The sequence below is a fragment of the Oncorhynchus tshawytscha genome, linkage group LG13 (assembly GCF_018296145.1).
Source record: "Oncorhynchus tshawytscha isolate Ot180627B linkage group LG13, Otsh_v2.0, whole genome shotgun sequence".
Classification (NCBI taxonomy): domain Eukaryota; kingdom Metazoa; phylum Chordata; class Actinopteri; order Salmoniformes; family Salmonidae; genus Oncorhynchus; species Oncorhynchus tshawytscha.
Window position 1 is genome coordinate 53,277,795 of NC_056441.1, and position 14,482 is coordinate 53,292,276.

At 42.0% G+C, this 14,482-nt stretch overlaps 2 protein-coding genes and 1 long non-coding RNA gene across 5 annotated transcripts; all 3 read left to right on the plus strand.

The window, feature by feature from the left end:
- The first annotated feature begins 1,215 nt into the window (after nt 1–1,215).
- Nucleotides 1,216–3,898, plus strand: LOC112265119 (flavin reductase (NADPH)). The gene is made up of 5 exons (XM_024442171.2): nt 1,216–1,391; nt 2,139–2,300; nt 2,623–2,712; nt 2,814–2,945; nt 3,287–3,898. Exons 1-5 carry the CDS (start codon nt 1,307–1,309, stop codon nt 3,439–3,441), a joined length of 624 nt encoding a protein of 207 aa, XP_024297939.1. The 5' UTR covers nt 1,216–1,306; the 3' UTR covers nt 3,442–3,898.
- Nucleotides 3,899–5,024: 1,126 nt separating this feature from the next.
- Nucleotides 5,025–7,940, plus strand: LOC112265120 (SERTA domain-containing protein 3). 3 transcript variants are annotated; one of them, XM_024442172.2, is made up of 2 exons: nt 5,025–5,485; nt 6,054–7,940. In XM_024442172.2, exon 2 carries the CDS (start codon nt 6,077–6,079, stop codon nt 6,701–6,703), a length of 627 nt encoding a protein of 208 aa, XP_024297940.1. In that variant the 5' UTR covers nt 5,025–5,485; nt 6,054–6,076; the 3' UTR covers nt 6,704–7,940. The 3 variants fall into 3 exon arrangements, with proteins under 3 accessions (XP_024297940.1, XP_024297942.1, XP_024297941.1); XM_024442174.2 differs by having other exon boundaries at nt 5,025–5,202; XM_024442173.1 differs by lacking the exon at nt 5,025–5,485 and adding an exon at nt 5,494–5,830.
- Nucleotides 7,941–10,793: 2,853 nt separating this feature from the next.
- On the plus strand, nt 10,794–14,292 carry LOC121839087. The gene is made up of 2 exons (XR_006078658.1): nt 10,794–11,227; nt 13,453–14,292. It is a non-coding gene; the product is annotated as an uncharacterized LOC121839087 (long non-coding RNA).
- Nucleotides 14,293–14,482: the final 190 nt, after the last annotated feature.

Here is a 14,482-nt window from a genome sequence, read left to right on the forward strand (position 1 = left end):
GTTACTTCCCAGTATGACATGAACTACCTTAAAGCAAGTGGAATTATTGTCAAGTAGGCATATTATTAAAAGTACATGAACATAAACTCACTGTATTACTGGTTTATAAACTGATAATAACGTTGATAACTACATTACAGTGGGAAGTATGAGGGCTGAGGATGCTGCAGCACCCACTGAAAAATCTGACTTCAAAAACAATATTCATTTTTAAAAAGCACACCCCTGAAACGTCTATGGATAACTAAATAAAAGCTGTGTACCTGAAAGTGACATACAAATGTATTTACTTCAACCTACAGTAATCTCCCCTCGCTGATAAATTACGTTAATGTCACCTAAAGAAGAGCATTTCATACAGGGAGCATCTTGTGGCATGCATCTATGAAGGAAAAGTGGGCCTATGCTATTTAACGGAGGTGGTTCTCTGAACCGTGTGTACCCCCCAGCCACTGTATCGCCATGAGTCCGACGAGCAAGACCATGTGAACCACATGCACATAACCTTGCCAGAGACCTGAAGATGTGTAATAGTGAAACCGATGTAGTGTGCTGACAACAATTTAGCTTCGGCCACTGTCCCTGTCCCAATACTGGCCTCGAGCCAGTGATCATCTGCTTCGCAACACACGACCGCCCTTTTTGACAACAGTACCAACTATTTGAACTAAACAAAAGGTAGCAATTGGATAGCTCCATCGGCGAAATGCCAAGCTGCAGTAGCTGTTGAGTGAGTCTACGGCACGTTCTTGAATCCATTACAATAGCACCTCCCCGAACAAATGCCTGCAGGCTTTAGGTCAGTGGGCTACTACATTCTTGTGGCTCGCAATGTGGATCACAGAAGACGGTTCGAATCCCAGTCAGTCACCTTGGTGCCATAACAGGATGGATGTCGCGTGGTGGAGGAGGTTGAAGTGTAATGAAGGTGATTCGACAAGAGGTAGCTTGAACATTCCTGCAATTTGGTCTCTTGACTGATTTTTGGAACTGCCATGCTTTCAGATCTTTGCATCTCCAAACTGAGAAAAACAGAATACATTAGTTGAAATTATCTAAAAAGGAATATATATCCTGCACAACTACGGCCCTGTTGTGACGGTGTGCGTTTTCCATTCATTGATGGGGCTGGGAGGAGTCTGTTGCGGAAGTGAGCCTTTTTTGGTTATCTAAAAGGGGCGTTTCTCAATGTTTCAAAGAGGTTCATTCTGCGTGTATGTTTTCGGGTACATTGTTGCACGCGATCCACAAAGTAAGAAGTTGTAACGTTCTTCGGTGACCAGTGATAGTTTCGCAATCTGTTATTATGTCAGAATCGATCAAGAATGTTGCAATATTTGGGGCCACGGGAATGACCGGACTGGTGACATTACCACTGGCTGTTGCAGCGGGTAGGCAACGTTTCTAAATTACATAATTTACTCATTATTGTGGGAGATTATAGGTTATTTACACAATCCCTCATATATCAATTGCTGTGTAGCCTGGTCCAAAAGTGATCGGAGTGTTCTGCCTTGTTCCTAAACTATGCTGAACGTTATTCATTTGATTTCCTATGCAATGCTATAGGACAGCAGACATCTGTCATTAGCATATGCTATACTAAAGTAATTGGAAGTGTAATTTGCCACAGCCTTCCCTCTGGGGGGGGAAAAGTTATTCTATTTGTGTTTTTATTTTCTATTCTATTCCAATCTGATTTGTTATATTCTGTGCTATTAATTACATAGTTTCAAAATAATAGCAAACGTGCTAAAAAAATCACTTTTGGCTTATTTGATTAACAAGGGTGTTCGTTTCCTTGCTCGGAGATCACGCGACAAAAGTGTTGAGTCATGCAAGTCGTTATAGTGTTCTGATGATGATTGGAATAAGTGCATTGCAGTGCGCGGCAGATACGCGATGAAGTTCGCTGTCCGCTTATCGTGCTTATCCAGAACATTGGGAAGGCCTAATCAATTCGACCCACAGCCATGCTCTAGAATTGAGATCCATTCATTAAAAATGAACTAATTGCCTGCATTACATTTTCCTCTCATCTTCATATTCCCATCAGACTCAAATACCTATGGATTATTGGTAGATGATAAAACGAGTCAATAAATTCATAATGCTTCTTTGTACATCATTATCCACAGGTTACAATGTGACAGTGCTGGTGAGAGACCCTGTCAGGCTGCCTGCAGAACACAAAGCCTGCAGGGTGGTGGTGGGAGATGTCCTCAATAAGGAGGATGTGAAGAAGACCATGGAGGGTCAGGATGCTGTTATCATCATTTTGGGCACCAGAAGTGACCTCGGTAAGTTTAGGCAAACTTTCATTGGTAGGCTATAGGATTTCTAAGTTAGTAAAAACATATGTTAAGTTGTCTGAATAAAACCAAGTTATAACAGATATGTTATACAAGCTGAAATATATCTTGAGGTGCAAATCAAAATGGAAGTGTTCTGGGGTCTCATTAAAACAAGTTTTCTGTTATGAGTTATATATGTTTTGTAATCATGTTCAGGGTGAGTTGCAGTAACTAACTGCACTAGGGGGTTGCTGCACTAGGCCTACATATTTTAATGCTTAGGCCAGGATAATGGTCAGTATGTTCATGTTTCAGTTGCAATCCACAGGTCCCACAACAATGATGTCAGAAGGAACCAGAAACATCTTAGACGCCATGAAAGCTCGGGGGATCCGCAAAGTAGTTGGCTGCATGTCAGGTACAGAGTCTTGGACAGTCAGGGTCACAGCATCTTTCAAACTTCCAATAAACTACCATATAGAAACCATATCCTTATATTGTCCCCATCTCTCTTCAAAGCCTTCCTCCTATGGGACCGGTCTAAAGTGCCACCCAGGCTCCTGCCGGTCACAGAGGACCATGATAGGATGTACATGGTGCTGAAGGAGTCAGGGCTGGACTGCGTGGCTGTCATGCCCCCTCACATCGACGGTTAGTTGTCGCCCTTCCCCAATCAGTAGAAATGTAGTACTGTACTACTATACTGTAAGTGGTTCCAGTGATGACATGTTAGGCCTATCATCACTCCTCACACACTAGCCACTGAGCAAAGACGTAAATGAAACGTCTATTCAATGTTGGTTCAATGTAATTTCATTGAAATTACATGGAAACAATATTGATTCAAAGTATGTGCCCAGTGGGTATGTACTGGATGGATTAGTGTTATTCAAGTGATATTAAACATTATACACATATTGAGTCAAAATTATCTGAATATGTAATCATATTAGGTGCCTTACACTGCTAAATATAAATGCTATTCCCAACAGATAATCTCCCTTTGACTGAGAAGTACACAGTGACAGAGAACATGCTGAAAGGGCGGGTCATTTCCAAATATGACCTGGGACACTTCTTCGTCAAGTGCTTGTCCATCTCTGACTGGGACAGGAAGACCGTTGGGGTTTGCGGGGAATACAGTTAACCCTAACAAGACAGAGCCCTCCTAAACCACTTACCACAGCTGGCCAATCAGACACTGCAACTTAGATCTTATTTTTACAGGCCAATCTTTCTTGCTTGAAAGAAATGGCAGCTTTGGCTTTTGCTAATGTTTTGTAATTATTTTATCTTGGATATTATAATGTATGACAAATGTAATATGTCAATAATCTTTGTAGTTGTGTGTGGGTCTCATACTTTGTGCAGATTTTTAAATTTACTACGTAGCCAATATCATACAAATATCAATTTTACTTTTATTTTTGTATATTTTTTAACCCAACAGCAATTGAATGTTGACTGAGTATGTATGCTGCAAAGTGAGTCATCAATTAGGCCTATGTGCTATTTATAGCCTAGGCCTACTTGTAGCCTGATCGTGTGCTGTGTCAGAATTTTATAGCTAGCTTTTGAAATAAAGAGTTTTTTAATACAACGTAGTTGTGAAGTGGCAGTCTTTATGTGTCACATTCTTTACAAGAACATGTCAACAATGTTTATCAGAGGTATTTGCTGGCACTATGTAGCTATTGAGGGTGAACAGCTGAAATTGAGCTTGAACCAAAGTCTGTGGTTATAGGTGAACTAGCACCTGACCTGTGCCATGAACGTCTTAAAGGCTTCTTGGCAGAGGCAGTAGTACACTCACATACAGGGTCACTATTCCCCATCTCTAGAAGTGTCACATACACAAACACCTATGTGAACCAGTGTTGCCAACTTAGCGACTTTGTCGCTATATTTAGCGAGTATTCAGACCCCTCTAGTGACACATTTTCAAAAAAGCGACTAGCAACAAAACTAGCGACTTTTCCTGGTGTTATTGGAGACTGACGTGAACTCACGTATCGTTCTTACTCTTCTCAACGAGCAGCTGGTGCTGCCGTGGGCCCCACCCCCATCCCAAAGCACTCACAGGCGGCCCAGTCCTCACACAGCAGTCCCTCCCAGCTGCAGTCAGAGCAGGCGATGTTCACCCCTCCGCATCCAGACTGCAAATGAATAGCGCACGCGGGAAGCCGCCGCTGGCTGATCCCACCCTGGCTTACGTTTTTTACCTGAATTAGAGCCAGACTAGTCACCATCATTTTTTCACATTGCCATTGACAGTTTTTTCTATTGTCTCTTTTTGGTCCATTTAGATTGTTAATGTAGATTGTATACAAAAAAATAATAATGTTATGGTTAAAAAATTTCATGTTTTACTGTGACTAGTTGTAGGCTCCTAAGTGGACCATAAGGTTAGAAAACAAACCAAATAAATAAAAATAAAATAAAAAACGAAGTAACTCCACCAGTGTCTCTTTTGGGTCACTTTTGCTGGTCCCAAGCCCAGATAAAGGAGGAGGGTTGGAATTGTGACATTAAAAAAAACAAGAATGACAGAAGAAAGTTCATTGGTAGTTAAACATATTTAGGGTGTTTTTTACTCACTTTGTGTCTCTCCCAGACGTCATTCCTCTCTCCTACAGTGTCCATCACAATTACATGCACATGGCCAATTATACAAATTAGGCAATGACGTTAGTTAGCGACTTTTAGGACAGCCAATAGCTGCTTTCTTTACTGAGCAGTTGGCAACACTGATGTGAACGCTTCAAACAAAAGCTAGACTGCTGGGACTACCCTACCACTGTCAACAACATTTCCTTTATCTACTGCAATTCTGACGAGTTTGAATTTCCAATTTGGCGAATGAGAAAAACATATTGGAAGCTTTCTGTTTGAATATAGAGACAAACAGGTTGGCATATAATGACTTGCGTAGCCTAATATCACAGTAGCATGGGTATGCAAAGCATTCAGTAACTTTTTGGGCAATGTAGCTCGTCCATAGCTAGCTTTGTCAAAATAGCCTAGCCTATTGTAAACCCAAAGAAAATTGCTTGCTTATCATAAACTCATGTTTTTTAAAATTGAAATACAAAACGTCATCGGGTCTAACATCAATTCACAGGCTCTCCTTCGATATGTTGTTTTTTGGCGAAAATTAAAACGTTTCAGTTTGTCACTTTCACGAGGTTGAGGTAAGAATATGTTCAACTACTTAAGACATCGGCTCGAATCTAGGTTGTGTTTTTAGATTTCGAGAAAATTAATAAATATTTTTTCACTTCCCTCATTGACTTATCAAACTCCGGTCTGGTCTGTTTGGTCAGTATTTTGGCAAGAGTGAAACCTCTCGCTTCGCCTCTTCACTGGTGAAATTTAAATCTCGGGCGGGAACGAGTTTACTTTTTAGTTTGCCGGTGGGTTTTGTACGGAGCCGGCTAGCTAGGCAAACAAATAAGACATATTTGGACCTAACATAATTCATTACTTTTCTATATCGAAAAGATAGCTGAAGACAGATGAACAGTTGCACACAACAGGTTTGTTGTAGTTTTGCCAAATTGTGACAAACTAGGTAGTGGTGGAGAAAACGCTAGTGATGTAGTAGCTAGCTTGCTAAATTAGTTAGCTAACCAACGTTAGCTAGCTACTAGCTATATTGCTAGCTAGTTATTATATTCCCACACTGTAGTAAACTCACAATGTAACGTGTCTTGATGTGATCTCTAAAGATTCTTATCAAGTGTTGTGTTCTCCATCTAGCTAACTACGTTAGGTCGAGGAGGATGATGATGATATCCAAGGGACAGAAGCGCAAAGTCGATGATGTCGTGGGGGGCATGCGTAGCGGCACTTGGGAGAGCCAGCGGCAGTCCGTGCTTGGCATCTCCCTTGTCAAGTACCACCGCGGGCAGGAGCTGATGGAGCCTAGTTTGCGTCGCTCCGTGTTGATAGCCAACACCCTGCGGCATATACACCTAGAAAACAAGCCTCCATATGGGTTAGTTAACCTGACAGGACCAGTGCCACCCATGGTCCCATCTAAACCCTGCACCCACAGGGAGTCTGGTCTGGGTGTTGTAAACAGTGCCTCAGGTGTCAAGGACAAGGAGGATGTCTGGATGTCCTCAGAGAGTGACTTCTCCCTGTCAGCTGCTGTCTCCTCCATTCTGAAAGAACTAGATTTGACTGTCGATGGAGGGCGGTCACCTCAGAGGACACCTTTCAGGTCCATTGAGAACCTACCTGGAGACCTGGGGCTCAAACGGAGCTGGGTGGCTTTTGGTTGCGTGGAGGAGGTTGTGTGTTCCAGCTACCTGCAGGATGTAAAACTAGATGAACTTTTCCATGACATCGACACATCAGTGTTTGACAGGGAGATGGGGGTCCGAGCACTCTGCTGCAGCCAGTGACGAGCTGCTTAAGTACTTACCCTCTCTGTCCTCCGTTCCGTCCACTTCACCCTCTCTTATCTCTCAACCAGAGCTTCAGGGACCTGCATGAGCTGGAGCACATCATGGAAATACTGGTAGAGTCTTGATCACCAGAACTTTGAGGAAATTGGGACATTATAAAGAGAACAAGACATTGAAATTGAGTGTTTACTCTGTCCAGTTGATCACATGGTTTAGTGAGTGAAATGCTCTATTTTTATACAAAAGAAGAACAGGCTGAATGAGAGACTAGCCTACTTTTTCTAGTAGTGATGTTTTAAACGTAATATTCCTTATTCCTAGCTATATCAAGAGATTATATTGTGAGATGTTCCTAATAGCAAAGCAGTTCAGACTGATGTCCAAGAAATGAATTAGTGGGTAGGTAGGATTGACTCAGTTGGAATTTTTGAATATCATTACATGCCTCAGGCATCTATTTAATTGAAGGTAGATTACCATTTTTTAATGTGTAAAAACATTAACCTGAGGGGAAATGTCATCTTTGAAGAAATCCCCTTCACTGGTCTTACTCCAGTAAGTAGAGGGTTAATATTGAACACATTCTCACATCCTTCAATTGTATTGGTCAATATGTTCTGTAGTAGTAGTCTAACTTGCTTAACCAGTATGCATAATTAGGCTACATATTGAGATGTGCCACTAACTTACAGCTTGCTTTGGCCATTAGGAAATACAAATATTACCTAAACCTGAGTTACTGGCTGTGAAATGTCATGGTCCTTACCAGTAGTTCAATATCAGGTTATAACAGCTGGAGTTAATATAGAGGAATTCCTCAGTTTGGTTCTGTCGTGCGTGCAATGATGTCTACGGGGAAAAATAGTGTTTGCTTGCTGTAATGTCCCAGACAGAAGTGTCAGTTTCATCATTAAGGGTTTTATTAAGGTCTATTGTGTGGCATTTTTAGAAAATGTCAAACCAGGGTCAGAAATGGTTCAAAGGATGAGTTATTTATAGAAAATTCCTATTTAAATGTCCAGCTAAATATGTGATCTATATGTTACACAATGGCAGTTTATATTTTTTATATTCTTGTTTATATAATGTATTTTGGCTCAATGCCCTGAAAAAGCAAATTATGCTGACATTTTTCAATGAAAGACATGTAAGTGCACTGTCAAATGTATGCAAACACAATGTAATTTTTTTTTTTTTATACATTCTAAAATTAAATGGGTTTGTGCCAATCTTTTCAAACAATGACACTTGTCTCAACTGCGATACAGTACAGTAGATTCACACCTTCGGTGGGGATCCTACTGCAGAACACCAGCAAGCAGCCAGAGAAAATACTCAACGTCCCGTTCTGACCCCAAGTGGACATTGTCAGAACAATGCAAGTGCCTCACAACGATTCAAATGCAGGTGGAGTTGTGCTGTTTAATTGTTAAGGTGCATGTGAAAATGTCATACGTATGTAGTAACTAATAATGTAATAACTGCCCATAATGTAATCGCTGCTAATGTAATAACTTTTGCATATATAATGTATTAAATGCTAATGTAATACATGGCCAATAATTTATATATATACTGAACGCATAGCGTAACATTAAAATTAGTGGGTAGCGATAACGCTGACGTCATCCAGGTATTCATGTGGAAAACTCCTGAAGGTTCATAAAGCAGAAAGTATTTTAATTTCAAACATGCCCAGAGGAAGGATATGGAATCCACTTGGGTAATGAAGGGAGGAACGTATGACGCCCTACCCAGCAGACTGTTGACTAATCGCTTCCACGTTGTCAGGCTGCGTCACGCGGTTGCTAAAATAATTATCACGCAATCCCTTCTCAAAGTCAGGTTATGAGTCGAGAAACATGCCTATTTTCCTCGAAAGTACTTAATCTCGTTTCCAAAGCTATACAATATTACAGATAGCAAGTTAAGTATCTCATATATTGGAAAATATTTGTAATATTGTTGACGAAATTCATGCTAATGTTGACTTTTTGAGCTTTCGCCCAAGTGACTCCCATTCACTCCTTGTCCTATAATAGCCCGAAATTCACCGCGAGGCCCATTGACGTGGCATGGGCAACGGTTCCCATCTCCTCAAAAGTATATCTGCCCTTGCATATCGATCTGCAGGTTGAACATGGTGAGATTGTAGACGCCGAAATTGCTAGTGCAGTTTGTTTAGGCGATTTTACAGTTAACTTGCTACTGCTGATATTGTCTTTGGTATTATGTGTAGCCAGCCCAATGAGCGAGCATTGCATTGCATTGTGGATTTTGTAGTCGACTTGAGCTGCAACAGATTTCCAGAACGATTTTCCATGTTGCTACCAACCTTATAATGCCAGAATGAAACATTTGTTCACCCAAAAAATATTGTTCTCACATGTTAGTATTATTTAACACTAAATTAAAGGAATTAGTGGTTTTGGGTGAATTGTTCTTTTTAACGTCAACGGCATGATGGTGGAAGCTTCCTCATAGCCTGCCGGCCCGTAATTGGTCTGTGTTAGCACGTGGTCCTGTGCGATGACAATGAAAACAAAAATATAAACGCAGCGTGCAACAATTTCAAAGATTTGCACTGAATTACAGTTCATATAAGGAAATCAGTCAATTGAAATACATTAATTGTAATTAATTTAATCTATGGATTTCACATGACTGGGAATACAGATATGCATCTGTTGGTCACAGATACCTTAAAAAAAAGTGGGAGCCTGTATCAGAAAACCAGTCAGTATCTGGTGTGACCACCATTTGCTTTATGTAGCACGACACATCTCCTTTGCATAGAGTTGATCAGGCTGTTGATCGTGGCCTGTGGAATGTTGTCCCACTCCTCTTCAAGAGCTGTGATAAGATGCTGGATGTTGAAGGGAACTGTAACACGCTGTTGCACATGTCGATCCAGAGCAACCCAAACATGCTCAATGAGTGACATGTCTGGTGTGTATGCAGGCCATGGATGAACTGGGACATTTGCAGCTTCCAGATATTGTGTACAGATCCTTGCGACATGGGGCCGTGTATTATCATGCTGGAACATGCTGATGGCAGCGGATGAATGGCACGACAATGGGCCTCAGGATCTCATCACGGTATCTCTGCATTCAATTTGCCATCGATAAAATGCAATTGTGTTAGTTTTTCGTAGATTATGCCTGTCCATACCATAACCCCATCGCCACCATAGGGCACTCTGTTAACATTGACATCAACAAACCTCTCGCCCACACGACGCCATACGCATGGTCTGCGGTTTTGAGGCCGGTTGGAAGTACTGCAACGCAAACAACATTGAAGTGTGTTATGGTGGATACATGAACATTACATTATTTGGCAACAGCTCTGGTGGACATTCCTGCAGTCAGCATGCCAATTGCACGCTCCCTCAAAACTTGAGACATCTTTGGCATTGTGTTGTGTGACAAAACTGCACATTTTAGTGGCCTTTTATTGTCCCCATCACAAGGTGCACCTGTGTAATTATCACACGGTTTAATCCACTTGTTGTTATGCCACACCTTGTGTGTGGATTGATTATTTTGGCAAAGGAGAAATGCTCACTAACGTGTGATGTATTGTCTACTTTTTTGCCCTTTGTGCTGTTGTCTGTGCCCAACAATGTTTGTAACATGTTTGTGTTGTCATGTGTTGCTGCCATGCTGTGTTCTCTTAGGTCTCTCTGTATGTAGTGTTGTGGTGTCTTGCTTGTCCTGATGTGTTTTTCGTCCTATATTTTTTTTTTTATCCCAGCCCCTGTCCACACAGGAGGCCTTTTGCCTATTAGTAGGCCTTCATTGTAAATAATCATTCATTAACTGTGTTACGTAACTAGGAGTGGTGGGTGCGGAGTCAGACACAGAGAGCAGTAGAGAAATGCTATTTCTTATACAGGTGACCAAACTATTGTTAATACAGGGCTACAACTCAAAGTAAAGCCTGTGGGGTCCCCTACAGGATAGCTCCCGCATTACACTAATTGCCAAAACCAGCGCACACACACATAATCTCCTTTGTAGCTGAACATTGTGTGCCCGAAGAGGATTCTACGATGACGGACAGACAACTGAGCCAATGGCGGAAGACTACAGACTACACCCCAGCTGAACCAATCCAAAGATCCGATCTTCCAGAATCAACCTACTTTCTGTTCTATATATAAGTGGTGTATTGATTGTAACGGTCTCTTTGCCTGCAGTTCCGTACGAACTAGCGGAGGAGCCGTATTACGCTGTTCTAGATATCTTCACTCTGAATAAACTGTCGCTTGTCATACAATTTACCACCTTGTCTGAATCGATCCTTGACCGACTCGCCCGTCTACATATCTAATTTCTAACAGAACTTGGTAGGCAGAGGATGGTTTACTAACGATCCAGTCGAAGTGAGTTGATTTGGGTGTGAGAAGGCGAGTTGGTGAAAGGACGGTTCACGGAGGACGGGTGAAGACTTTCGGGGGAGGACAACAATTCTGCTCAACTCGGAAAACTGATCTCAAGGTGCACCATAAAAAAGGTAGGCAAAGCCTGTTAAATCAAACTTTGCATATTGTCGTATAGTCTGTCCAAATTTTGATCAGTTTTTTTTTCCCGAGTAAGTATGAATTCTTGTGTAAATTTATAATTTGCTGACGAGTCGAAAGAACAGTGTATGTGAACATATGTAGTAACGAACCGGCGACGGCCGGTGTGATTTAAATCATTGATGAGATATCAGTAAGGGGATAGCTAATTACTATTCATTAAATCTGGCGCCGAGGGGACAAATTGTAATTTTGGGACCCGTGACCCGGTCAGCACAGTCTGCTAGCTTTCAATGATGAGTGATCACTTTTTGGCCTGGATAGTTCCGATAGGGGTCGGGAATAGAGATCAGTAGGGGATAGCTAATTACTATTCATCAAATCTGGCGCCGAGGGGACAAATTGTAATTTTACCCGTGACCCGGTACGGCCAGTCTGATAGAGATTCACCGATAGGGGTCGGACATGTGTGATAGTTCTGATAGGGGCTCGGGGAATAGAGATCAGTAGGGGATAGCTAATTTCATTAAATCTGGCGCCGAAGGGGATAAATTGTAATTTTATCCCGTGTCCCGGTACGGCCAGTCTGATAGAGATTCACCGATCATAGGGGATAGCTAATTACTATTCATCAAATCTGGCGCCGAGGGGACAAATTGTAATTTTGGGACCCGTGACCCGGTACGGCCAGTCTGATAGAGGTTCACTGATAAGGATCGGCTTTCAGGGGTCAGAGATATAACGTGTTGTTTTGTCTTGTTTTGTCTATTTGTAACTGTTTATGTTAAAATGCAATGTGCTTGTAATTGTTTCCATTAAGATTGTTGGTGGTTAGATAGAGGGAGAGAGAGAGAATTATAATAAGGGGTATTGGATAAATCCGAAACTTCTATATTGTATGTACCTATGTTAATAGGTACATGTATAAATGTATAATCAGGAACGAAATGACTGATGTATAATTGAAATAATATCTGAATATAATATTTAAATATTGAGACTAAATAGTCGAATAGATCCCTTGGTTGTGCGCTCCACAAATGCAATACCAACCCATGCGTTTTTTCTCAACCTGAATATTCGAAGGAGAAGCTCTGAGATAAGGCAGAGTACGAGCAATAGTGTCTTCGAATACATCGTGGGTATTAATCAACGTCGGGCGAAGTATATGCTAACTATATTCAGATGGAAGGAGAGAATTTCGATTAAAACTACGATTAAATTCCGATTGAATTAAATTAAATTACGTTTAAAGCAAATTCACAATGGCGACCCCCAATACTCCAAAGCTGAGGTTTAATGAGTTCCTAGAACAAAAAATAGAATATAGATCAGGGGGAAAGGAACGATGGAAGCCTATAAAGAAAGTTTGGGAGGGATTGAAGTTAAGATGGACACAAGCAGGTTATCTAGGAGGGGGGCCGCCAACAGGGGCCCAGCTGAAAACGAGGGAATGTGAGTTGAGAGGGACGTGCAGGAGGAGACAGAGACAAGGAAGTAGAAAAGAACAAAAAATCACATATTTAAGAAAAAAGGGACTAAACGGAGAGAAAGGGCAGAAGTGGAACTGAAGATAGGAACTTGGGCCATCGAAGAGACGCTAAGAGCACAACTGAATAAAAAAACGGAAACGGGAAAAGGGCCGGGCCCGCGTCAACACAGGCCCCTGTGTTCCTTGTAAAAGAAGGAGTACTCCAAGGGGATACGCTGATCAAAGGGGGCCACCTGGAGTGTGAAGAATTAAAGCCTGGCCCACAGGGTTACTCCACAAAGGTGCACACCAGGGCCATCTGACATGCATGCCCCTCGATCTATGCGAGAACAGCTCCGCCCCAGTGGCCACACAAGGAATCCATTCATAGATGGAGCAGGGGGCAACGGGAGCAGCTTGAAGTCAGAGGGGAGGGGAACCCCCACCTCCTGCACATCCAGTGTGCACAGAGAACATAGAGGGGAACCAAGGAGCGATATTAGTCTCTGAAGGCTAAGATAGCCAAGGTGTGTGCAGGTACAAAACTGACATGGGTGGAGGCCCTGCCACTGGCGTTGATGGCCATGAGGTCATCACCTGGGGCAGGGACTCATCTCTCACCCCACGAAATAATGACAGGAAGAGTAATGCCAGGTCCACCAAGAGAGGGAGGTCATATGCCCCCTCTTGATGTACACCAGATAGGTATGACTGACTATGTAAGAAAATTGACGGAACTGTCCGCAGCTCTTTCCAAACAGATACACAAAGTCCATGGGGGGGAGCTGACGGGAGATCCAGAGCAACCAAGGGTAAAGGTCGGAGACTGGGTAAGGATCATGGTCCACAAGAGAAAGTGGCAGGATCCCAGGTGGACTGGACCGTACGAAGTGAAGGAGGTTACTTCACACTCGGTCCAGGTCAAAGGTAAATCAGGGGCGCCTTGGCACCACTTGACTCATTGTGCACCAGCTTCGATACCCAATAGAACACTGACAGAGGTCAGGGTCGACTTGAGCGACTTGAATTCGGCTCCAATACAACCCGATTAGCAGGTGACGATGTGGACCAGACTCCCATCAGCATCGGCTAATAGGCCTCCTAGAGACAGGGGTTATCCCTGGACTAGACTGGGCATATCTGGCCCCGGTTTATTCGTGTGTTTGTAAATGCATATGTCTACTGAATGATAAATTGAACGAATGTTTAGACAATGTTTTAGATGTGTTGACTATATTGAGTGAATGTTCAAACAATGTTTTAGATGTGCTCTGGCGTAAATGAAGATTTGTGAGACTCAAATCGTGTGCATGAAATATGCTTGATATTCAGTCGGGGACTAATATCGGTATGAATGAGGTCGGGGACCAAGCGAGTGTGGTACATTAGGTATTTCAGTTGGAGCTGGTACCGGTGAGTGTTGAAAAAGTCGCAGGCTTGCTGATGAGAGTTATATCATAGAATATTGAGGGGGTGTGCATGACTGTTGGGAAAAAAAAAAAAGTGTTCAACTCTATTAACGTGAAATTCTTTTTGTAGATTTGGGGAGACAATTTGGAGAAACACGAATAAGACATGAAACATCGAGACAAATTATTTGAGTTTGAGGGGATTATCATAATTATTAGGTTTTGTTTATGTAGTACATGTTTGGGTTAAGGGGATTTCCATGTTCCCAGAGACATGATATTTTAAAGAGGCACGCTCACATATGGAACTTTATGAGTTTTTATTTTTATGAGTTTTAATTACACAAGTGATTTTTATTTTATTTTAA